Raw genomic sequence first — 27,517 nt, 5'->3', positions numbered from 1 at the left:
CAGAGCAAGGGGTGACCGGCGAGGTCAAGGGGCCCTCGGAGGGGGTCAGTAGTGAGCACAAGGGCTCCACCGGATCGCCAGATAGGCGAAGAGCTCGACGCTTCGAAAATGAGGAGCTACAACCTCAAGAAGAAGAAGAAGAATGGTGCGTGACAGAACGATTAAAAGAAGAGATCGAGCGCAACCGTGTCGGGATTAACCGCATACTTGAGATGCTGGAAAGGCACGATCAGGTATGCGCGCGGTGGAGCGACCAGGTGACCGCCCTGCAGGTGGAAGTCCAGCAGCTGAGGAGCAGGGATCCCACCAATCGACGAACGGTCATACCAGAGCGGCCCAGGAGAACCGTGGACTTCCAGTCCACGTATACGTGCCACTACGACCCAGGAGTGCCGGGAAGTACCCCGGAACCCCAGAGGTCAACCCCTGGCGAATCTCGGGAGGCTCCCCAAAGGCAGGCGCCTTTACGGACGGAGCAGCCGCTACGCAGAGGACCAAGAGACGCCGACGTAGGGGAAGAGCAGGTGATCCCTGAAGGATCCACCTGGTATGACGCCAACGTGGCGTCAGGGTACTATGCGACTCGGGATGCGGGTAGGATAGTCCGAGGATGGAAGCTGCGATACTCAGGCACGGCTTCAGAGTGCGTAGACACCTTCTTGTCAAGACTGGAGGATCTACGCGCGGGCTCAGGGCTAACGGACGGCGAAATCTTGTGCTCGGTATCAGAGCTCCTCGAAGGTGTTGCGAGGACCTGGTACGAGCTTAACAAGTATAAGTGGAGGAGTTACGCCGACTTTGTGGCTGGCGCTCGACGTTGGTTTGGGTCGAGTGAGCTGCAGCAACAAAGATTGCTGCAAGAGGCCCAAGCACGGTACCAGGAGAAAGGAGAGCTGGTACGGGAATATGCCTGCCACCTCCTCTTTGTAACGGTCCTATTTATGAGCTGTTTATTAAATGACTGCAACTATCATTCACTATGTTAATGATAGTGAATGATGACATTGAAGCCAAATGTGATGTTCGTATCACTTATAAATAAAAATAATTCGAACTCTCGTAATGTAGCTAATGAGTAAGAATTTGTTTCCGATGATTTTACTCTAATTGTCAAGAAAATAGATAAATGAAACAAATATAATAAATAAGTAAATCAAATATATATAAGTAATTGCGATATATCGAGGAAAGTCAGACAATGCCCTAGTTTCTTATGGTGCGAATTGTCCCATAAGCAGAGCTAAAGTCTTTCTTTGATAGGATATAATTCGGCCCAAGTTTCTTATAGCGCGAGATGTTCTATAAGTCGAGCTCAAATTATAAGGAAAGGTTAGTCTTGCTTAGTAAATCACAATGAGAGAAAGAACTTAGGTGTTAATCCAAGTTTATTCAAACTCATGCGCTCACTTTGCAAGGCTAGAAGTTAATGATGAATTCATATGTTAATAACTTTTGACGACACTATTGGCGATAACTGTATATTGTATAAAATCAACAAATAACTAATTCTGTAAAATTTACATATGTTAAAAACTTAATATTAATGGCTATTTACTTGTAAATTAAGAAAAATCATTTCTCAAAATTCGCGAATGTCTCTCGAATTTTCGATGAAATCTCTCCTGCAATAATAAGCGGGAAAATCTGTGTATAAATAGGCCCACTTTTGCACAGGCTAGATTCATTCACTTCTAGCCTTGCAAAGTGAGCGCATGAGTCTGAATAAACTTGGATTAACACCTAAGTTCTTTCTCTCATTGTGATTTACTAAGCAAGACTAACCTTTCCTTATAATTTGAGCTCGACTTATAGAACATCTCGCGCTATAAGAAACTTGGGCCGAATTATATCCTATCAAAGAAAGACTGCTTATGGGACAATTCGCACCATAAGAAACTAGGGCATTGTCTGACTTTCCTCGATATATCGCAATTACTTATGTATATTTGATTTACTTATTTATTATATTTGATTCATTTATCTATTTTCTTGACAATTAGAGTAAAATCATCGGAAACAAATTCTTACTCATTAGCTAGATTACGAGAGTTCGAATTATTTTATTTATAAGTGATACGAACATCACATATGGCGACCGTGACAGGACTCTTGTTACGTTAGTTATTGTTAAGTATTTGTTATTTATTTTATATAAGTTTGTGATTTAATTGTAAATTTTTATTATGCCGAAAAGAAACAAACATATGCGAGCAGTACTATGTAAAAATGCGTCACTGGAAAAAGAAATAAGTGAACTGCGTACATTGTATATGGAACTTGCGGAATCGTTTGTTAATTTAGGCAATAATTACAAAAAGAACATGAAATTATTTGATACTAGTTTGAGAAATATGAGCTCTGATTTGAATCATTTGGCTGACACCGAAGCTAACCTTGTATTTATGGTGAACCGAACGATTTAAACAAATTTTTCGTCTGTATGAAGCCAAAAAACACAAAGTTAGGTCGTCGGACAAGGACTTTGCTTAAATGTGTTTAAAATGTGTATATATATCGTATAATATCTGTTTGTACGCGCGCGTTCAGCGCATCACCGTAGATTTTAGAAAGAGAGAGAGTGAGAGAGAGAGAGAGAGAGAGACATATGCGCGCTCGGACTAGAAGGGGCTGGTCACGTGATCAACACGCGTCGCCGCGAAGAAGCTAGTGGGGGAGACAGTCGCCGCTATGGCAGGTCCATGCTTGCAGTGAGAGAGCGACCGTCGCCGCGACAAGACGTATTTGAAACGTCAACCGACTTTTTCACGTGCTCGTGTGAGACCCGCCACGCAATTGAGTGTCGAGCAGTGTGCAAGGTGCGCGGACCAACACCCCCGTGCTTGGTTGTATATTTGGCTTCATACTGGCCGAAATTTTTTTTTAATCGTCCAGTTTACCACATATTTTGTCATATTCTGTTTTTATAGAGCAAATATATAAATAAAATACGTTTTATTTTTTTATTTATTAGAGGCAATAATTAATTATACAACATCAAAAACTTGTGCCGACAAGCTAACCTTTTATTTTTTGTAATTGTACTGTAAAAAAAAAATTTTGCAATAGATCGCTTCACTACCGTTTCATCAATTTTGGGTTTCTATGAACTGAATTCATAAGCAAACCAACTTCTGGAATGATCAACCGAGTCATTCATTAATTATAGTTTATGTAAGTCTCCAGCCGGCGAGCTAAATTTTTTTTATATATTAGCATTTTTGTTAATCCACCCGCACTAATAACGCGTTTGATTACTTAGGTTTGCATTCGTGCAATTTTTTTTTCGGAAGAATCAAAAACTCTCAAACGCTTTTGTTATTTAGCAAACCGGATATAACACAATAACCATATTTTTCTGTATAACATGTCTTTCTGAAGCTTTTAAAGGTTGACGATTCATTTTCTTTCTTTGTTAGGTCATGCATGATAATCCACAGCGCACGAAGCGCGTTAGCGCCAAACTTCCGGTGAGTGTTTTTAATTTTATTCATATTTTTTCCATGATTTCCATTTCAACCAACATTTGCTTTTTTTATCAGATTTCCACTGGCCCCTACCCACCATTACCTGAGATCACTTACGATCATAACGATTTTCTTGTAAGTGATAGTATTTTTTATTATGAGATATTTCGCACTTATGGACTGTTCAATAATGATATTTATTTCTTTCAGTTAATTAAAACATTGCACAAAGGTTACGGTGTTGTTTGTTTGAGAAACATAAAAAAGGGCGATGTCATATTGACATATGAGGGTGACCTGATACTTGCATCTGAATTTAAAAATCGATCTGCCTACTACAGTGAACAAAGGATAACTCCGATGGAGTTTTTTATCAAATTCAACAATACGAAATACGTGTATGCATGAACTTATTTTATTAATTTACATATCATTGATCGCATAATGTAACAAGAAATATTTCTTTAAAGGATTGATCCCCACATAAATGGAAATATCTCAAAATTTGTAAACCATGCTGTCGACCCAAATTTGGAAGCTCGTCTGTATGTTGACGATCAAAATAGGCCTAAGATAGGCTTTGTTGCAGCAGAAGATATACGTCGCCTTGATGAGCTCTCGTACAATTATTATGCTGGACAAGGCAACCCTAAAGAAACAGGATGTACTTGGCTGACAGAATACAGGTAAATACTTCAATTTATTTTTAAGGAATATGCAATACCTATAAACTATTCATATATTTTAGGCGCTCAGAGGACCCGAACTCGACCACTATCTCGCTGGTCGACGAAGCACTGTCGTCTTCGCTTATCAATGAATCCTTAGTTCTGCCTGATCACGTATTAGCGTAAGCAAGACTAAGTTAAAATTTGTTCAATGTATTTCTCATGTACGGAAGAACTTACTCGTCGAAACCTCTTCTTTTTCTTCGAAAATTCGGCTAAAAAATTCAAATTACTGCCCTTTAAAAATAAGTTATATTACCTATTCACCTATTCAGAAAAAAATACTGTTTCTTTTCTAGCTTATCAGATACCTCAAATTCTTCTTATATTCATTTTATACGTTACTCCAGTTTTTCAAAACTCATTAGTTAACTACGTTTATTAAATCGAACGAGACATTCAATAATTATAGTTCACCATTCAACTTCCCAGCCGAGAAACTAACCTTGTATTTTTTGGCTTCATACTGACGAAATTTTTTTCTAAATCGTTCGGTTTACAATATATTTCGTAATATTTTGTTTTCAATTTTTTTCACTAGCTACTATCGAAAAAAAATTTGTACATAGTCCGAAAAAAAATTTTACATTGTTTCTTTCATTCCAGTTCTAGTAATGTTGTGCATTTATAGACTGAATCGTTGTATGGAACAATTTTTTTTAAATCGACCAAGGCATTATATAGTTATAGCTTATCCAAAATCCCCCGCCGAGGAACTATCCTTGAATTATTTTGCATTGTACTATCGTAAAATAATTTTCAATGAATCGTTTCACTCCCGTTTTATAAATTTTGGGTTCCTATGAACTCAATTTATATGTAAACCTTTTTTCCCTTGGTACTGACGAAAAAAAAATTCTACATATAGTCCGGTGTTTTTATAGACTGGAAAATATAAAAATGTGATGTTCGTATCACTTATAAATAAAAATAATTCGAACTCTCGTAATGTAGCTAATGAGTAAGAATTTGTTTCCGATGATTTTACTCTAATTGTCAAGAAAATAGATAAATGAAACAAATATAATAAATAAGTAAATTAAATATACATAAGTAATTGCGATATATCGAGGAAAGTCAGACAATGCCCTAGTTTCTTATGGTGCGAATTGTCCCATAAGCAGTCTTTCTTTGATAGGATATAATTCGGCCCAAGTTTCTTATAGCGCGAGATGTTCTATAAGTCGAGCTCAAATTATAAGGAAAGGTTAGTCTTGCTTAGTAAATCACAATGAGAGAAAGAACTTAGGTGTTAATCCAAGTTTATTCAGACTCATGCGCTCACTTTGCAAGGCTAGAAGTGAATGAATCTAGCCTGTGCAAAAGTGGGCCTATTTATACACAGATTTTCCCGCTTATTATTGCAGGAGAGATTTCATCGAAAATTCGAGAGACATTCGCGAATTTTGAGAAATGATTTTTCTTAATTTACAAGTAAATAGCCATTAATATTAAGTTTTTAACATATGTAAATTTTACAGAATTAGTTATTTGTTGATTTTATACAATATACAGTTATCGCCAATAGTGTCGTCAAAAGTTATTAACTAATAAAGTTAATTAACGTGATATTACATTATTTACAATAGAAAATTATTAAAATTTCATATAACCTTATAGTTGATTAATTTTGGAAGTGTTTTCCAAAATTAATTATTTAAATTAATTAATAACATTTGAATTATGACTAATTTTTCATATTTGTAACGGTTTTCTTCTAATCTTAATATGCGATTATTAGATTAATTATCTAAGATTTCTCAATCATAAAATTGTCATTATCAAGTATTAACTTAATATTTTCGTTCTATATATAGCTTATTGTTTAAATAAATTATTAATTGTTTATTTATTAATAACAGTTGTTATTTAGCTGTTATTAATGAAACCAATTCTTACTCATGTTCTATGCTTATTCATTTTACATATAAATTATTTATATTTTTCTAATATTTCATATGTTAATAAATAAATTAACTTTACATATCGATATTTATTATAAATTTATAATTGAATGAGATATTGTGAATCTGTATGTTAAAATCTATATAATTGATACTTTGTTATATTCAAATTATCTATAATTAACATATTTTTCTCAATATTATGGTACATTATATCTATGTCTATTATTTGTGACGTCACGCTATTTGTTTTGACTCGACTCTTATTTGTATACAGTCGCGTAAACAGTGAGGTAGCGCCGCTTAATGTATTGTTTTGACTAACAGATAAATACGTTAGACTAGTTGCAGTCATTTAATAAACAGCTCATAGATAGGACCGTTACATAGCCCCCTCTTGAGACTGAATGATTTCTGATAAGAAGTCTCATGAATGAGTTCCTTATGAGCTTTTTATTATATATGTGTTTTAAAATTTATATTGAGGGAGGAAGATAAAGTTCTTTACATCGGACAGCCATCCAAGTTGATTTTATCTCTCCTTGTCTCAAAATTATTAGCACATTTTCTCCAATATTTACATATATTGTAAATTTGTTTGGAGTGAAGATAAATCTTCTAGTAGCTAAAATTGGTATGAATTTACAGGTAATATCTGTTTTGTGTAATACTTCGTGTGCTGACATACATCGCAACGATTTATTGTTACAGCTACTTTTTTACGAAGTTTGTAGATATAAAAATTTTCCTGTAACATCTTTGTAATTTTTCTTTTTCCAATATGATCATATACTTCATGTATTTTTTGGACTAATTCTTGAACAATTTTTTCTGGTAGTAATAATTTATTGTTAATTTTATCTTTTTTATATACTAAATTGTTATAAACTATATATCTCTGGTTGAAATTTTCTTTATTTCTTAAATTTTGTATAAAACCATCATTTTGTTGTAATGACTTGTTACGTGACGCTTCATTGTATTATTTTTTTTTTTCATTTTATTTTGTCAAATAATATTTCAAACCCGAGATTTCCGTTCAAACATAGTATAGTCAGCAGTATTCGTGTGCGCGACTCGATGGGAACGTGCGGCAGAGGCTGATTCACGCTGCGCCAGCATGCTGCGACGGCATGCTTCGGTCAGCGTGCTTAGCTGGGTAAAACGAGCCGATACGAGAAGCGTAAACGTTTAAAGTATATGTGCGAGAGAGAGACGAAAAGCGAGGGACAAAAGATATAAAACGAACCGGCGTAAACAACGAAGTTAATCCTTAGTCAGTCAGGAATCAGCGCTCGACCAAGAGCCCCTGCAAGAGTTTAAGAATATTAAAAATTATATCGAAGTCCCGAGTATCGTTATTTCTTACGATCTTTTATTTATTGGAATACTATTGGAATAATATTGGAGTACCACTGGAATCCTATTGGATAAAGAAAATATATTGGACCTGCTTATTGAATTAATTCGAAACCAGTGATTAACTATAAAACGAACCTAACAATACCAAGGACCTAGACAACAGAGTGAGTACTTTTGAGCTCTATCCTCGATAAGTTGAAATCTCTTCCTTATCGTTATTTTATTATCTCTCTCTCTCTCTCCGCTCTAATACTACTAAGCATAATCAAGGTTGCCTCTTTGGCGAATCCACGTGATTGCGTACCGGGACCAAGTGTTTAAGCGCCACTCACCGCGCGAATATTTATATAATAAACCGTAAAGCATATAGTAACGGAATATTATTACTAGAAGTGTCATTAGACGTATTAAAATATATATATATACATAAACCTATATAACACGCCGGTGTAAGTTCATTTAAGAAAACCGCCGAAGCCCCTTCCCTTTTTGCTTACTCAATTACTCCTGCTGTCCCCTCGCAAGCTCGAACTTCGGATATTATCAGAAAAGACGCGATCCATTCGGTGACACGGTCGGGGTACCGTATTGAAGGTTTAGTCGCATAATAAGCGGGAAAATCTGTGTATAAATAGGCCCACCTTTGCACAGGCTAGATTCATTCACTTCTAGCCTTTCAAAGTGAGCGCATGAGTCTGAATAAACTTGGATTAATAACTAAGTTCTTTCTCTCATTGTGATTAACTAAGCAAGACTAACCTTTCCTTATAATTTGAGCTCGACTTATAGAACATCTCGCGCTATAAGAAACTTAGGCCGAATTATATCCTATCAAAGAAAGACTTTAGCTCTGCTTATGGGACAATTCGCACCATAAGAAACTAGGGCATTGTCTGACTTTCCTCGATATATTGCAATTACTTATGTATATTTGATTTACTTATTTATTATATTTGATTCATTTATCTATTTTCTTGACAATTAGAGTAAAATCATCGGAAACAAATTCTTACTCATTAGCTAGATTACGAGAGTTCGAATTATTTTATTTATAAGTGATACGAACATCACATATGGCGACCGTGACAGGACTCTTGTTACGTTAGTTATTGTTAAGTATTTGTTATTTATTTTATATAAGTTTGTGATTTAATTGTAAATTTTTATTATGCCGAAAAGAAACAAACATATGCGAGCAGTACTATGTAAAAATGCGTCACTGGAAAAAGAAATAAGTGAACTGCGTACATTGTATATGGAACTTGCGGAATCGTTTGTTAATTTAGGCAATAATTACAAAAAGAACATGAAATTATTTGATACTAGTTTGAGAAATATGAGCTCTGATTTGAATCATTTGGCTGACACCGTAGAACATATATTATGCTGGTCTTCGGTAGACAGCCCACTCCCCCCTCGACCTTTAGGAGAGCCCAGGATCAGTTGGCTCGGGAAGCTTCCGAGGGCCAAGAACTGACCGAATGGGGTGAGCACATGCGCCAGTTACCCAATTTATGGGAACGCGCTGGCTCTAAGTCCAGGGAGGAGGCGGACCATCAGGCGGTCTACTACAACCGGAGGAGACGCCAGGCCGATTTTAGAGTTGGGGACTGGGTGTGGAAGCGGAACCGCATCTTGTCTTCCGCAGCTCAGGGCGTTTCGGCGAAGTTGGCACCGAAGTATGCTGATCCATATGTAATTCAGGAGGTATGTGGGACTAATACCTACCGTCTCGGTAACCAGCAGGAAGAGTTGGCCGAGCTGATCCACGCCAAGGATCTCAAGCCCTATTTCGGTCCATTCTCGGATCAGGACAACGAGGAGCCAGGAGAAGGGGACTCAACACCGTTGGAGGAAGAGGAGGGCGTAGGCGACCCGCCAGCGAAGATTGAGGAATCCAGCGAGGATCCGATATGTGAGCGCGTCGCGATTGCAGCCCCCGCGAACGAGTGTGAGGAACCCGTGGCGGCCCCAAAGGTACCGATCGAGGCGCCGGCTAAGCGAGGCCGTGGTAGGCCGCGCAAGAACCCTGCGTGCGAATATCAGGCACCAGGTGGAGATGACCTGAATGGCAACGCGGCAAGGGGAAGAGGCAGGCCCCGTAGAACCACTCAGCACGTGCGGAAGGTGGTCCTGCCAGCTACCCCCGCAAATGGGCCATATTCGCGAGGAAAGCGCAGGGGACCGGGACGTCCTCGTAAACAATAGCGTCGAGCGTGACGCAGCGACGGTTAGGTTAAGGGCTGAACCTGAGACATCCCTTTACTCCTCTCTTCTTCTTTTACAGATAGAGAGGAAGCTGGTAGTGAGTGAGGAGGCCTTCGAGACGGCCACCCAGATGTTGCTCGACCTAAGGTTGGGTCCGGACGCCGATCGGCTGATCGGCGACGTTAGGAGATTTGTCCGGGCCCAGGTCGAGGTGGCCGCCAGAGAGGGCCGCTCGCGCCAGCGGGTGGACGACTTCCTCCGGGAAGGTATGAGGGCTCAGACCAGGAGGCCTGAGACCCGGGAAGCGTCCACCTAGACCGACGGCCCGTCCGAAGAGAGCCGTCGGTCTAAGTCCACGACGGACCAGGGGGTGCAGACCCCAGAGCCGAACAAGCCGACGACGGCTGACGGCTCAACGCAGTGCCCCAGGCCGAAAGAGGCCTGTGGCCAGGGGCAGTGGGTCTGCAACCACCCCCGGGTCCCCCAGCAGGTTAGGCTTGAAAATTCCTGGAGGCACGTGAGGTTGGGCCTCCAGGAATTAGAAAACGCATGGGAGTTCGTCGGGGAACTTCAGCGCCGGGTGCACGCACACCTGGGGGAGTTCCTCGACTTCCGCGGCGCCCAAGAGATGCTAGGGGAGTGGGCTCCTGTGGTTCGGCGGCAGAGGGCATATGGCGAGGCCCTGCTGCGCGTAGACCGGGGACCGGAGTCCCCAGCGGCCGCGGGCCCGCCGGCGGTGTTACCACCGACGGCATCAACTGATAGGGCCGCGGCCAGGACTCCGGCCAGGCCCATGTAACAGGCTGCCGTTTAGTCTATAATCTCTTGAACGTACCTTTATAATGACTAGACGACGCCTAGTTATCTATGTGCTCGAAGCACATCAACCTACCTTGTCTTGGAGTGCGCCTGCGCAGAGTCTCTTCGATACTCCGAGTTGGGTTCCCCCAACTCACCGCTTGGCGGCGCTGTCGCCCTTGCTTAGTGGCGCTCGCGCGGCCGCTGCTGGAAACTCTGTTGACGATTCCCGTCTACCGGTATCCGCGTGATCCGTGCTACGCTACCGGCGAATTCGAATCGAATGTAAACAAATATAGACGCGACCTCCGGACAAAGGAAAGACTAAATAACGATGACTAGACTTAGTAAAAACTAACGTTCACTTTATTTAAGCAATTGAATTACACGGGGGTTTTGCCGAGAGACTTGCGCACGCTAGCGCGAATGACAACACACGCTAAATGAGAGAGAGAGAGAGAAAACCCGTTCGCCGCGAACTAACCGCTCGCTCGCAACAATTAATCTCTTCGCGCACGCTGCGCGGGATCGCACACTATTAACAATAATAGAGGAAGGTGCACCTACCGCGAGAACGATGAGGATACGGTGGCCAACCGTATCCGATCAACACGCTGCTAATAAGCTGCTTCGCTGCTTGCCGCACCGCCTCGATTACTGTTGCTGTTGTTGCTGTCTCTGCTACTGCTGTTGCTGCTATTGCTGCTGCTGCTATTGCTGCTGCTATTGCTGCTGCTATTGCTGCTGCTACTATTGCTGCTGCCAGCACACCGCACCAACGTTCGCACTGTCCGAGTTAGCATCACCAAACGAAAACGCACCCACGGCTCGGGAAAAGGGTTAGCTCGACGCTGACAGACTGAGTGTCACAGTCATACTGCCTGTTGAACGCTCCCCTCCCGGTCATTGCTCCTACGCGCCCTCTCTCTCTCGCGAACCGATCGCGGCTTCTCTCGTTCAGCCGCTCATTAACCTCGCGCGAGTCGAACGATTTTCGGTAATCGTTGCATCGAATAAATTAATTTGTTGGCATGGATTGTTATCACATGTTATGAAACAAAGTGATCAATTAATTTTATGCGAGAAGAGTTGCAGTAATTGTATAGATATTTTAAAAAATATCAACTTTAAAACTATAAATGTTGATTTAACTAATACAGTTTTTATTATAAAACAAGCGTGGAACGTTTTAAAAGATTTTTTCAATAATGAATATATTTCATTTCAAATTTTTCATAAATTTTTACTTGGAAAATTACAATTTTACGATAACGAACAATTTAATCAATTGCCATTTTTTTCGAATTACGGTTGTTTGAGTAATTGGACATCGAATGGTTTGCAATTTGTATACAAATATTTATTTGAAAATTTAACAGTATTGGAAATATATATTTGCACAGCTCCAAATATCTACCGGGTGTTCCAGACCATCCGTACAGCCATTTTAAAATCGAAAATTCGTGTTTTTGTGAAAAATGTTTCAGATGAAAGTTGTTTACGACAAAGGGGGCGATCTATCTGTATAATTAGTTTTGACCTTGAACAACGTTTTCAAGGTCATTTGAAGGTCGAATTGTTTTTTTTAAATGGGAACCCCTATTTTTGACATCGAATTCGGAAAGAGCGGGAAATTTTACGTCCAAAACGGTATTTTTAAATGTTTTTTCATGACCTTGAGAAGGTCGATTAAGGTCAAATGCTTGAAAAACTGCCTAAAAGCGTTTTTTTAATATTTAAGATATCGAAACGTGACCTCTACAAAATTTGTTCAGAACAGAGTGGGCCACCCAATGCACCAAAAACCTTGGACCTTTAACCTCATTTTGAAGGTCATTTCAAGGTCAAAGTGTTTTTTGTAATGGAAACCCCTCTTTTTGACCCCGGATTCCCACATAGCGCGAAACTCAACATTATACCTTATCCAAACATCGGATTTCGCGCTATGTGCGAACCAAACACTATTTACCTCGTCCCTTCCCCGTTTTACCGATCTTCGTGACGGGGTGGAGGCTGCGAGAGCTCGCTCGCCTCAGCGACGAGACGCAGCCGGTCCCCGATCGACAGTCCGGCAAGATATGCCAGGGCGATCGACCGAAGAGAGGACGGCGACGGCGCCGACGGTTCCGGTGGCGCCAAAGATGGTACGGTTACCGATGCCACCGTCGGCATGGCTGCCAAGAGCATCGGCAACGGCGGCACCGACGTCGCCGATAGTGGTGGCGACGTGCTCGTCGACGCCGGTGTCGACAACGTTGAGGGGATGGTTCCCGCCATCCTGGTGGCGTAGTGCTCCAGCGCTTGGTATCGTGGAAGGATCTGGCATAGCGTTCGGCCTGGTCCGGTCCCGGCCTGTCGGCCTGGTGCCAGTCCGACCTTCGCTTCTGCTGCGGTTTCCGGCTGGAGCTCCGGATGCTGGGTGGCGGGTTCTTGCGTCGACGCGGGAAGGGGTGTCTCCGACATGCCCGAGTTGGCGGCAAGAAGGACCCTCTTCTTGGCCGGGACGCGCTTGACTCCAGCCCGTGTTCTTCGGCGGCGACGGCCATCCGGATATATCTTCAAGAAGACTCCGTCGTCGTCGATGAATGGGCGCCACAAGCGCGTTTGGCCCGATGCCTCCTCTCCGACTGCAGGCTCACCACCAGCCACCTCCAGCCTCGGGGTCGAGACCAGCTCAGGGCTCTCCACCTCCACGGGGCCAGATTTATCCGGGTTCACTCCTTCGGGGAGAACTGGCTCCGCCCTCGAGGTCTGGGTTTGCCCAACCTCTCCGGACGCGCCTTGGTTCGTCTCACGTCGACATGGGACAGGATTTCATCCGTGCGTTCGGATTTCGGTTGGATGCCAACAACACATGGAGTGTCGAGGGCCGAGAGATGTGGTACCACTTGGCGCGTATAATATTGGATCTACATTTTACATGACCTTAGCGATGAACGTTGTGGATCAATCGAAACTCAACATAATACCTTATACAAACGTCGGATTTCGCGCTATGTGCGAATCCGGAGTCAAAAATAGGGGGTTCCATTACAAAAAACACTTCGACCGTGAAATGACCTTCAAAATGAGGTTAAAGATCAAAGGTTTTTGGTGCATTGGGTGGCCCACCCTGTTCTGAACAAATTTTGTAGAGGTCATTTTTCGATATCTTAAAAATTAAAAAAACACTTTTAGGTAGTTTTTCAAGCATTTGACCTTAAATCGACCTTCTCAAGACCATGAAAAAAAATTTTAAAATACCGTTTTGGACGTAAAATTTCCCGCTCTTTCGATTACCGTTTTAAAAATAGGGGTTCCCACTTGAAAAAAAAAAGTTGACCTTGAAATGACCTGGAAGGTCAAGCTCAAGGTCAAAACCAAGGTCACCACTGGATTCCTCGTTCAAAGTTACTACAGGAATGACCTTAATCTCCTCGGAAATAGTTATATCTGAGGACTTACTGGTGTGTCCCGGAACTTTTTGGACACCCTGTATATCAGATTAATATGCAAATTTGTTTGGAGAGAGAATGTATCCCCTAGTGGCTAAATTTGGTACGGCTTTAGTAGAGAAGTATGATTTATACCTCTATCCTTACCGTTGTTGTATTTTAATAGGTATGTATCCAAGCCTATTATAGATTTAATTATATACGGGCCTTCATATAAGTTTAAGAATTTCTTAATAATTTCTTCTTCTTTATTACTTATGTTCTGACTCCGCAATAATACATAGTCATTAACTTTATATTGATAATGACGTATATTTTTATTAATGTTATTTGCACGTGTTATAAGTTTAGAGTGCATTTTTTCTTTATATTTTCTATTTGACTGTAATTTGTTGGTACCTTTGTTTTGATATCAGGTATCCATCGATGCCCAAATCTATCTGGTTTTATATGGAGGTGAGCTTCTATAGGAGTTATTTCAATCGTTTCATGATACATACAATTCATTATTTGTTGTAGTTTGGAAATTAATGGAGCCCAACCTTTATGATTTGTAACAGGCTGCCGTTTAGTCGAAAATCACGCAAACGTACCTTTAAATGCGACCAAATGACGCCTTGTTATCTATGTGCTTGAAGCACAGTAACCTACCTTGCCCCGAAGTGCGCCTGCGCAGAGTCTTCTACTTCTCCGAGTTGGGTTCCCCCAACTCGCCGCTTGGCGGCGCTGTCGCTCTTACTAGTAGCGCTCGTGCGGACGCCACCGGAATCTAAGTTATCGACTCGCGTCTATCGATACTTGCACGATTCGTGTTTCGCAACCGGCGAATTCGAATCTCCTGAAAATAAACACTGGCGCGACCTCCGGACAAAGGAATGACAAAATAACGACTATTTAACTCGAATATAACGATTAAGATGCTCTTTATTTAGGTAATTAAATTACACGGGGAATTGGCCGAGAGACTCACGCACGCACGCGTGAATGACAACACACGCTAATCGAGAGAGAGAGAAAAAAAGCCGCGATTACCGCGATCTACCTGCTCGCACGCAATAAACAAATTCTTCGCGCTCGCTGCGCGGATTCGCACGCAAAATTAATACAATGATTAACAACGGGAATTAAGGTGCACCTACCGCGATATCGATGAGGATACGGTGGCCAACCGTATCCGAACAACAAGTTGTTACGCCGCTTCGATGCTCGCTGCGCTGCCTCTTAACTGTTGCCGCTGTTGTTGTTGCTGCTACTGATGCTGCTGCTATTGCTGTTGCTGCCGCTGCTACTGCAGTTGTTGCTGCTGCTACTGCTGCTGCTGCTGCTGCTAGCACTCACCCACGCAAGTCGCAATGTCAGTTAGCACGAACGAAAAAACTCGGGAAGGACGGAGGTTAGATCGGCCGGCGAACAGACTGAATGGCACAGTCATACTACCGGTCGGACCCTCCCCTCCCGGACATTGCCCCTACGCTTTCTCTCTCTCTCGCGAACCGAGCGCGGCTACTCTCGTTTAGCCGCTCGCTAACCTCGCGCGAGTCTACGATTTTCGGTAATCGTTGCAGATTATTGTTTGTATAGTGCTCATAAAAAATAATAAACTTACCATTTATTATTGTAAATGGAAGATCATTTGTACATGCCTCTTGAATGAATTGTATGTCTTCCAAGCTCATGGTGCCTGAATAAAATGACCATGGTACTTTAATGCCGTATTCTTCTATCAATTTCTTTATAACATCCCGACAAGCCTTTCTGAATGTTGTTCCCCATTGAGTTATAACGTGACTTTCATCAACTATAATTCGTTTCAACAATTTTTTGCTTTGTAAATAGCATAGAAACTTTGACATGTCTGAATTTTCATTCAGTTTTTCTGGTGTAACGTAGATTAATTTTGTTTCTGAAAGCACTTTTGTATGTACGTCTGGATCGCTAATGATGCCTTTGTTCAGTCGGTCTAAGTCTCCACATAATTTTAGGAATGGAATCTGCAAAATTACAATGTAAATAGTTTATACAATTATATGAAAAGTATTATATTTACGTTTAAATCTTGCAGTTGCTTTGTGTGATCATCAATTAAAGCTAATAATGGCGAAATTACTATGTATAAACCACTGTCACACATTGGTGGTAATATGAATGTTAAGGTTTTGCCTGCACCAGTCGGTAGCATGGCTATTACATTGTTGGTTGTTAAATTTTCTGAAATGATTTCCTCTTGGTTCTCTTTGAAACTATTTAATTTGAACTTTTCCTGTAGTATATTTAACATTGTGCTGTTTTGTATATCTTTTTCGGAATTTTTGTGTTTAGTTTTGTTCGTGTAACCGTCAAAATCTTTTTTAGAATATGTGTATGGTTTGTTTTTTATGACGTCATTTGTAACGTATACTATATGTTTATAGAAGATTGGTACTATAATATTTTGGAATGTGACAAAAGCATATCAGTTTGTTATACATCCATAGCGACGCGCATGCGCAGTAGTTACCTACAGCACGGCCATATTGAAATTTTTATATTTCAGGCTAGTCGACTAGCGAACATCGTCGTGTGCTCAGTTTACTGCTGAGCGTCGTCACGTGATGGTATCCCTTGCACGTAGATTGTTCAACATTAAACTTTTTTATAACAGATCAGTGTTGAAGATGTCGAGTAGCAGTGAATTTTCGGGCAGTGAATCTTCGAGTGACGGTGAGAATGATAGTGTAGTGACTGAAAATGTTGCTGGTAAAAAGAAAAGTGTTTCAGGCAAGAGAAAGAGAGAAGATGGAGAAGGTGACAGTAAATCAGCACTCAAGCCTGTAAAGTACAAGCGGGGTATGGGTCGTCAGTTTAGGCGTGTGGTAAATGCTGACGAAGACGAATTGTCGGAGCATTTTGCCCATAAAATGTTACGATTGGCTATATTGAAAGTGACAAATACTGTCAATTTTCACATGAACAGTTTCAAGTCAGATCCTGCGTTGTTGGATGACCTTATTGCTTGTTTTAAGTATTTGCTCAGAAGTCATGTCATTATACCTGGTCATTCGATGCTGAAGCCTATTGATTTGGAAATTTTGAAGTTTACTTACATAAAAGAACTTACGTCGGCTTACAAACTTAGATCTACCAAACCTTCAAATGCAAGTATGCACAATCTTGTAAATGTTTTTGCAACAGCAAGACTGTCATTACTAAAGCCCTACCATCACTGCCCAGTTTGGGCTTTTATGTATCACGTGTATGCTAAGTAAGTATAATTTTTTAAAGAAATTTAGTAATTATCTGTAGTATTTATTTGTTAAACAAAAAAATTGAAATTCTCATATTTTTGTTTCATCCGGAAATATGTAAATTTGCATATTTTCGAATCAAACAAAAATATGAGAATTTCAATTTTTTTGTATGGAAGAAATAATATGTTATGTATACGTTATTAATAACAAAAATGTCTATTTGTTTTATTTTGAAGGCGTGAAGAAGCAGATATGTCAAGTATTTTCGACAAAATTTGTGATATTGACAACTATGCAGGAGAAAAAGAACCTCCAAATGTCACTGAAGATGAGGTGAAAACAATTGTCAACAAGTATGTCCTGCAACTCGATAGCAAAAATTGTTGCCCAGCTGGTCAGGATCCTACTTTGAATTCAGCTCTACCTCTCAAGACAATCCAAAAAATCAAGCGCAACATGCAAGGAAAGAAATGTAAAGTACAAATGCAGCATATGTTACTGCATCCAAATAATTTCTTTGGGCAAGTAACAGAAGATGATGTTGCAGATATGGCTTATTTTACAAGGATTTTTTAGTGAGTATAATATGTTATTTTTGCTAATAATAGACGAGCAAGAATGTTTAAATCGATTTTAATTTTTTTTTAGTGAGCGAGACATTCCCCGTGATGTCATGGCTCAACCACTGAGGAGAAGAATTTTCAGGCAGTATCACCATAATCCAGAGGAGGATGCAGCTGCAGCATTGGTTCTGAGGATTGGAACGCTGGACATTGAGTAAGTACAAATAAATTTCTTAAAACAAGATAATGGAAATTACCATATTTTCGTTTATCGTACGAAAATATGGTGATTTCCATATTCTTGTCTTGAAATATTATGAATGTTCTTCTTATTTTATTATTACTTTTTTCAGTGGAATTATTGCATCTGGTGGGAAAGACGACTTTTATAGCTATCCACATCTTGTTACCGAGTACGTCCGACGATGGGTATCAGTTAAAGAACCACGTCTGCAGCATGAAATCCTTGATTTAGATCAATCTTTGTTAGAAGACGCCAACATTCTCGATGAATTTCCACTTGAAATTGCTTCTAATGTTGATGGTGCTGAAATTGAAAATCACGAAAATGTGCAAATTGAAGTCAATGAAGTTCTCTGTGAATTCTCTCCACGATATTACTTTATGGATGACGAATACTAGAAAATATTAATTTTATATTGTTAGCTAAAAGCTTTTCTTTCCATGCTTTAGCTGTGAACTGTGTTCCATGATCACATATGATTTTCCATAATTTGGTATGTAATGTTCAAATATCTTTTTTATAGTAGTGTATGTAGTTGATCTTTTTATAGGATACATAACTACAAATTTACTAAAACAATCTATTGTTGTTAAAATGTATTTGACTCCTCCTCGTGAAGTTGGCAATGGTCCATAAAAATCTATAGATATAACTATCTATAGACGAATAACGTCATCTCTTAGCATTTCTTTGATTGCAATTCAAACATTTTCTCGATAATTAAACGGTATAGGATACTGTTTTGAAAAATATGGCTCTTTATCTTTTAAAATCAATTTATGAGTATATACTTTCAATAAACCTAATTTTTTACGAAATACATCTCTGAATTCATACACAAGCGAAGCTATCTCATTTTTTCGAGCATCGGTAAGGTTAGAGCTTTCATCTATTTTCTCATCAATTTCCCCTCGAGTTAGATTCACAAAATCATCATTTTTGATGCCTACATCTATTTCATTACGAGTTAGATCAATGAGTGATGGTATGTCATCCCCAAAATCCGAGACAGTATCATACTGAATAGTTAACCTTTGATATGTACTTTCATCCATAAATGCATCGTTATATTTCATGTTTTCTAAAGTATTATTAATTTCAAAATAAATTTTCACATTATATGTGTTGTGACGGTAAACGTCAAGTTAGCGCTAACTATTTAACTTTATTGCTGTCCGTGAGGGCAGCACCTCCCGGGGGGACAAAAATACGTAACGAAGGAATTCGACACGCGAGCAGACGGAACGCACGCGGTAGAATTCGAACCAGTGAAGCATAGACCATCGTAGTGTCCGCCCGCTATCGCTATTATCACCGCCAAGTTACGCATCCTCGACGAATACGACGCGACAGAGTAGCAGCAGCCAGTGATCCAGGATTGCAGCCGCCAAGGTGCTGTCCAGCTACGAACCAGAGGCCAGAGCGAGAAAGAGAGAGAGTGTGTGAGGTTTCGCCATCGAGGGCGAAACCGGTGTGTGCGCGCATTCGCGACTCGCGAACAATAAAACAATATCAAAACTGTTCCGTGCTGTGCGACCTGTAATAGTTTTTCTCCGATCGCCTGCAATTATAAGGTAAGCTGGCCAGCTTAATTACGCGGTCGGAATTGCATGACTGATAAATAACTTTCGGTATTCGATGCATGCATGTAAAGCTCTAGTAACAAGGAGCCGCGAGCGTACCGGCAAAGCGTGTTGTCGATGAGTGAGCGTGCATGTAAACAAACGCGCGGGTCGATCTCTTGTGAGTTTTAAGGGACAATAAAAGATCCGATTTACCTTACTAACAAGTGTTTTCATTGATTCTCTCATCTCACATAGCTTCCACTCAATTTAGTTTAGGTTATAAACGATTATCGGTTGACTGGCGCATATTTTCTCGTGCTCTCCCGGAATAGTAGTGAGCATTGACGATTTACGCGTGTCCCATTAATATAATCGCGCGATATAATCATTAAACGGTCATACCCCGTTACAGTGTCAAGTTTAAGCTTTATAATTTTCATAGTATCATAACCGATAATTCAATCTTTTATTAATCTAGGAATAATTATGAAGATAATACAATATATTGACTACCCCATTTTACATTCAAATAAATTTGTTTCTTCAATCTCACCGATTTTTGGCCAGTAGCTACTTTAATAACGTGTCCACTAATCGGAAGAGTTTATCTTTAAAATTACTCAAGTTTTGATTGTAAAATTCCTCTGAAATAGCAGAAACTTCACTACCCGAATCAAGTAGAGCCTTTACTAGAATGTTTTCTAATAAAAAAAATATTTCAGAACAGGTTCTGCCCCCATTGTTACTATCATTATTTCATAATTCACCATTAATTTCTCGTCTAGGATCTTCAAAAATAGTCAATAATTCTTTCGATAATAAATTGTTACTTGATTTTATTGTTGCAACTCGTTGCAAGCTCTTGCGTTTATCCGATTTCCGAGAAGCAACATTTACTCGTTTCCCGACTTGGTACATCTTGTAAAATCGGTTTTGAAATATTTCTATTTTTATTTACTTTATTATTCTTATTATTCGACTTACTATTTTCAATTGTTATGCTATTAATTTGTTGTTCTCCGCCGTTATCTTTTTGTGTATGATGTGAACTAATATAATCATCATTATCCAAAGAAGATAAAACCTTAATAAATTCTGATATCTTTTTTATATGTCTAGCTTGAACTAATAAACGTACATCTCTATCAAAATGTCGAGATAATTTATCTATTAATTCTTCTTCATCTAGATTATCATTTATATCAAATGCTAAATTAATTTTACATATAGCATAATAATAACGTGATAATTTTCCACCAAAATATTTTCCAAATTCTATTTCGCGAGTAATATTTCTACGTATTTCAGCGTTCCAAAATTTCTCTTTAAATAACATTTCAAAATCTTCAAAATTTTTAATTTCACGCTGTACTAAGTCATATCAAGAAGAATTTATCCCTGACATAGATTAAAATAACAGACATAAAAATTGCGCAGTATTATAATTACTTGCTTGTAAATAACGTTTGAGATCATTTAAATATTTTAATGGTCGATATTTATAACTATCGTCAAAAACTGACCAGTAGGGATTTACTCATGAAGCAAAATATATCAATTTTAACTTAGCATAAGATATATTTATTGAATTATGCAAAGTACTGTTATGGGAATCAATTCTATGTTTTTACTTTTTACTTTTTCAAACTTATCTCAAAATGTGTTTATGAAGTTTTTTGTATTATACAAATTTGGGCACTGCAACTCAGTACCGAAATGAGTTGATTACCAACAGAAAAACCGTTTTAGAAGTTATTAACCGAGAATACGTCTACGTTCGCAGACTATATCATGCATGAGCAGACCCAACGTAATCTCAGTAAACAATACTAACTAATTACTAAGTGCAGTCATATTGGCAACTAGCAAATTGAACATGAAGCAAGAAATATAAACTTTCAACAAAAAATGATCTACGATATTCAATGTTATAGTTTAATATTCCATTATATTTTTCATCGAAAACCGATTAAACTGATACAGACCGGATTTAACGGACAGATATTTAAGATACTAACTTCGTAGCCAATTATCGATGTTTAAGCGATTCTATCACATTGCCTGAATTTCCAAAAACCTTGATATCATATGAGATATCCAGCTGAGATCCTATCATACCACCATATTTTTCATAGAAAATAGTAAAAACTGTAGCTAACCGGATTTCGAGGACAGTATCTCAGGTCACTAGTCTCTTTGAGGATCATCGATATTTTACAGTTTCTGAAATCAGTGGTCAGGTTGATAATACCTAGACATGATATAGGTCATTCAATGTTATGGATTAATATTCCATTATATTTTTTATCTAAAACCGATTAAACTGACACAGACCGCATTTAACGGACAGATATTTAAGATACTAACTTCGTAGCCAATTATCGATGTTTAGGCGATACTATCACATTGGTTGATTTTCCTAAAAGCTTGATGTTATATGAAATGTCCAGCTGATATCCTATCATTTCACCATAACTTCCATAGAAAATAGTAAAAACTGTAGCTAACCGGATTTCGAGGACAGTATCTCAGGTCACTAGTCTCTTACAGGATCATCGATATTTTACAGTTTCTGAAATCAGTGGTCAGGTTGATAATACCTAGACATGATCTAGGTCATTCAATGTTATGATTTAATAATCCATTATATTTTTCATCGAAAACCGATTAATCTGACACAGACCGGATTTAACGGTTAGATATTTAAGATATTAGCTTCTCAGGTTTCTAGTCCCTGAAATTCATCGATATTTTACAGTTTCTGAGATCAGTGGTCAGGTTTATAATACCTAGAACTGATCCAGGATTTACATGGTTATACTGTATCATTTCATGATGATTTTCATAGAAAAGTGAGTAAACTGAAACAGACCGGATTTCACGGACGGATATTTAAGATACTGGCTTCGTAGCCAAATATCGATGTTTAAGCGATTCTATCACATTGGTTGATTTTCCTAAAAGCTTGTTGTCATATGAAATATCCAGCTGATATCTTATCATTCCACCATAACTTCTATAGAAAATAGTAAAAACTGTAGCTAACCGGATTTCGAGGACAGTATCTCAGGTCACTAGTCTCTTTGAGAATCATCGATATTTTACAGTTTCTGAGATCAGTGGTCAGGTTGATAATACCTAGAAATGATCTTAATTTTTTTGTTACCCTCCTATTTTTGTTTATATTTTTCCTACCAAAATAGTAAAAACTGAATTACACAGATTCCAAGGAACGTTTCTTAGATCACAAGCTTTAGTAGTTGTCCGGATTTCAAAGATAACAACTCATAATATTTTATAACACCTTATTGTCATAGATAGATATTCTACCGATTCCAACTTTAGAGGTGAGCGTCATAATACCTATTATTGGTCTAGTCTATTCAAGCTGCCATAACATCATTTCATCTGTAATATGAGTTTAATTATAAACTACCCCAGCGGATGAGATTTCAAGGACATCAAATAAAATGACTATACTCGTTTTTGTCGTTCTATAAATTCTAATATCAATAATTGATATTGCTAGAAAAGATTATTTATATCTTTCTGTCTTTCATTTTTCTTGTCGCTTGCAACAGGATATGTGAATTCAACAATCGAATCGAATTTTATTGTGTTTTTAATAGCCGTAACAATCTCAGATCTCTTCGGCTGGAAGATAAGATTCAAGGGATCAATTCTCAGTCATTCGCGCTTTTGTACTTCTGCCGCTGCTACGATAAAAGTATGTCATAGTAATCTATTAATTTTTAATGTTAACAGTTCTCAAAACGGAAAATTTGTTACATAGAAAATTTGCACATGATTTTTCTCAATAATTGATACTGCCCTGTTCACAAAATTGATGGAAAATGTACGTAAAAAAATAATTACAACCATTTTTATGATTTTTTTATTAATGATACTTAAGTTTTAGAACCAAAAACATGAGTGTTCGTTAATATGCTAACGATGCACAATCCTTTTGTATTTTTTTTTCGTAGATTTTTATTATGTTCTCGCTATGTATTAACTTAGTTGAAATAAAATATACTCTTGAACTTTTTAGTAGACTGTATAATACACTACAATGTACTAGGGTAAGCATTCGTTTTTACCTACGTTTTATAGGTATAAGTCATTTTCAATCAATGTTATTTTGATCGTAATTATATTTTTAGAAATAACTATCAGTAATAGTAGTGATGATATAATTTTTTTTGCATATGTTGATTCAACCTATCCTGAGATTTGAAAGGTATAACCTCAAGGAGTTAATAATTTTTAATTGTAATTAAATTAATATCATGAAGTATTTATTTAGTTTCATATTTTTTTATTCAAATATACCTATGCTATACGATTGTTATAAGTTTTTTAAGAATAGTTATGATGTCAGAAGTACAACTAAAAACTGAATCGCAAAAAAAAATTGGGATGAATAGTTGGTCGCTAATGCAAGTCGATGACTTGATGAAGTTTTTAATTTTAGATCCATATTTGGGTTTTACGATTCGTAAAATCCACCCAATTAATAATTTTACACAACATAATAAAATAGCAGTTGATAAGATCATTTTCAAGAATATGTTATGGAATGAAAAGGAGATTAATAATGTTTCACAATCTCTAAAAACATTACTCAGTCAGCAAAATTTATATTACCATTTCAATATAAAATATTCTACTTGGGTTAATGAGGCTATACGATTTTACCTTCAAACAATTTCAATTCAATCTCCAGTAAGAATTGAAAAATGTAGCACATATAAGAGTGAGAATAATGGGCTCAAAGTTGTTGCTAAAAATGATATACCAAAAGGTGTTCAACTAAGATGCTTATCAGGTATATGTAAAGTAATGGATCCTGTAAGAGAAGAGTTGTTGAAGAAAAAAAATTTTAATTTCTCAATCATTGAATGTTCAAGATTGAAAAATCCTGTTCTCATGTTAGGAACAGCAGCCTTTTTGAATCACGATTGTCAACCTAATTGCACTTATTTAGTATGTTCAAAGAAATTACTTATAATCAAAACAATTACGGATATCAGTAAAGGACAAGAACTATTTTGTTACTGTAACGGTCCTATTTATGAGCTGTTTATTAAATGACTGCAACTAGTCTAACGTATTTATCTGTTAGTCAAAACAATACATTAAGCGGCGCTACCTCACTGTTTACGCGACTGTATACAAATAAGAGTCGAGTCAAAACAAATAGCGTGACGTCACAAATAATAGACATAGATATAATGTACCATAATATTGAGAAAAATATGTTAATTATAGATAATTTGAATATAACAAAGTATCAATTATATAGATTTTAACATACAGATTCACAATATCTCATTCAATTATAAATTTATAACGAATATCGATATGTAAAGTTAATTTATTTATTAACATATGAAATATTAGAAAAATATAAATAATTTATATGTAAAATGAATAAGCATAGAACATGAGTAAGAATTGGTTTCATTAATAACAGCTAAATAACAACTGTTATTAATAAATAAACAACTAATAATTTATTTAAACAATAAGCTAAATATAGAACGAAAATATTAAGTTAATACTTGATAATGACAATTTTATGATTTAGAAATCTTAGATAATTAATCTAATAATCGCATATTAAGATTAAAAGAAAATCGTTACAAATATGAAAAATTAGTCATAATTCAAATGTTATTAATTAATTTAAATAATTAATTTTGGAAAATACTTCCAAAATTAATTAACTATAAAGTTATATGAAATTTTAATAATTTTCTATTGTAAATAATGTAATATCACGTTAATTAACTTTATTAGTTAATAACTTTTGACGACACTATTGGCGATAATTGTATACTGTATAAAATCAACAAATAACTAATTCTGTAAAATTTACATGTGTTAAAAACTTAATATTAATGGCTATTTACTTGTAAATTAAGAAAAATCATTTCTCAAAATTCGCGAATGTCTCTCGAATTTTCGATGAAATCTCTCCTGCAATAATAAGCGGGAAAATCTGTGTATAAATAGGCCCACCTTTGCACAGGCTAGATTCATTCACTTCTAGCCTTGCAAAGTGAGCGCATGAGTCTGAATAAACTTGGATTAACACCTAAGTTCTTTCTCTCATTGTGATTTACTAAGCAAGACTAACCTTTCCTTATAATTTGAGCTCGACTTATAGAACATCTCGCGCTATAAGAAACTTGGGCCGAATTATATCCTATCCAAGAAAGACTCTAGCTCTGCTTATGGGACAACTCGCACCATAAGAAACTAGGGCATTGTCTGACTTTCCTCGATATTTTGCAATTACTTATATGTATTTGATTTACTTAATTATTATATTTGTTTCATTTATCTATTTTCTTGAAAATTAGAGTAAAGTCATCGGAAACAAATTCTTACTCATTAGCTACATTACAAGAGTTCGAATTATTTTTATTTATAAGTGATACGAACATCACATTACTATGGTGAGAATTATTTTGGACAAAAGAATAAAAACTGTGAATGTTACACATGTGAAAAGAATGGAATTGGATTTTTTGCAGAAGGTATTTCTATTGTAACTATCAGATTTAATATTGTAACTATAACAAAAAACATCATATTATTTTAATATTTTTAAGAATTAGAAATTGTAAATAATGTTAACAATGAGCCTGTCAACCTAATAGTTAATAAAGATTTATTAACACCAAGAAAATCTAATTTGAACGATAAAAAAATTAATTTCCAAGCCTCTACAAGTATTAAGGAATTGACTAGTCCATGTGAGTACATGTTCATTGTCTTTTATTCCTTTTAAATGTGACTTAAAAAATTTATAAACTTTTTGATTGGTTACAGCTGGTGTAAGTTTGATTTCTCATAGTAATAATGTAAATGGGGACAGCTCCAATATATACAATAATAGATTAGATGTTGCATTACCTCTTACATACGAGAAAACAAAATTGGAACATTTTAAAATGATAGATAAAGATATAAATAATGGCAGTAGTATGGAAACTATTTGTTGTGTGAAACTCAGCTCTTTACAAAATAATAACTCGCTAATTGTCATGACAGATTATAAACTAAATAGTGCATACATATGAAAATAGTTAGAATTAATAGTTGATTATTATAAGATAAAATATAGAAATGGATATATATTTTGTTTGTTAAGTGAAAAGTTTGTTACAAAATTCACAAGACATTTAAAAACTTCACATCAAGAAATGGACCTCGTAGATAAGTTGATGAATAGTCATAACAGCAAATTTCAAACGTTAGTTATAAACTTCATACGCAATCAAGGCCTTGCACACTACCAACAATTAACTGGAATAGTGATTCCAGCAATGAAGGTTAGAATTGATGCAATTCAGCAGGTTGATAAAGTTCAATGTAATAATTGTTGGGCTTATTTTTCTAAAAAAACCTTATGGCATCACCGTAAGTATTGTCAAGAGATGAGTTTATCAAAAATATATAAATGATTTTAAGCGATTACTCATCGTGTTTGAAAAAATGGATTCAAATATTTATGAATTCGACTGTTTTAATTTACTATAATAGAAAATTATAATATAGATTATAGAATAAAAACATAATTTATGTTTGCAAGTGGTTATATTTAGTGACTGTAAATCTTGTATATTGTCATCTAAAAGTTAGTAAAATTGGAACTTGTATATTATTTTTATAAGTAAATAAATTGAAATGATATTAAAATGTTATAAGTAATTCTATATTTTTTATTTTTATTACATCGTACATCAAATTATAGAAATATTCTTTATAGCAACTGTTTTTGTAATGCTAAAACAAAATAAACAATTTTTTTTAATAAGTAAGTACTAACTGTACATGGTGCAAGTTTAAAGAAATGAAACATGTATTCCATTCAAGAATCTTTAAAATATAAAAATAAAATTTTAATTTTTTATGATTGCTTCAGTGTTTTTTTCACTGATAGGTTTTATAAACATAAGATAACTTTTTTCTTCAATAAACATAAATATAATAATATTCTAAGAAAGAA

The 27,517-nt window shown here is 37.0% G+C and overlaps 1 protein-coding gene across 1 annotated transcript; it reads left to right on the top strand.

Moving 5' to 3' along the window:
* The first annotated feature begins 23,871 nt into the window (after positions 1-23,871).
* LOC131675376 (histone-lysine N-methyltransferase KMT5B-B-like) lies at positions 23,872-26,588 on the top strand. The gene is made up of 4 exons (XM_058954343.1): positions 23,872-24,529; positions 25,938-26,042; positions 26,118-26,261; positions 26,338-26,588. Exons 1-4 carry the CDS (start codon positions 23,872-23,874, stop codon positions 26,586-26,588), a joined length of 1,158 nt encoding a protein of 385 aa, XP_058810326.1.
* Positions 26,589-27,517: the final 929 nt, after the last annotated feature.

The sequence above is a fragment of the Phymastichus coffea genome, unplaced genomic scaffold, assembly GCF_024137745.1.
Source record: "Phymastichus coffea isolate CEN01 unplaced genomic scaffold, Cenicafe_Pcof_1.1 PCOF00020, whole genome shotgun sequence".
NCBI classification, from domain to species: Eukaryota; Metazoa; Arthropoda; class Insecta; order Hymenoptera; family Eulophidae; genus Phymastichus; species Phymastichus coffea.
This window is presented reverse-complemented; position numbering and strand designations above follow the sequence as displayed.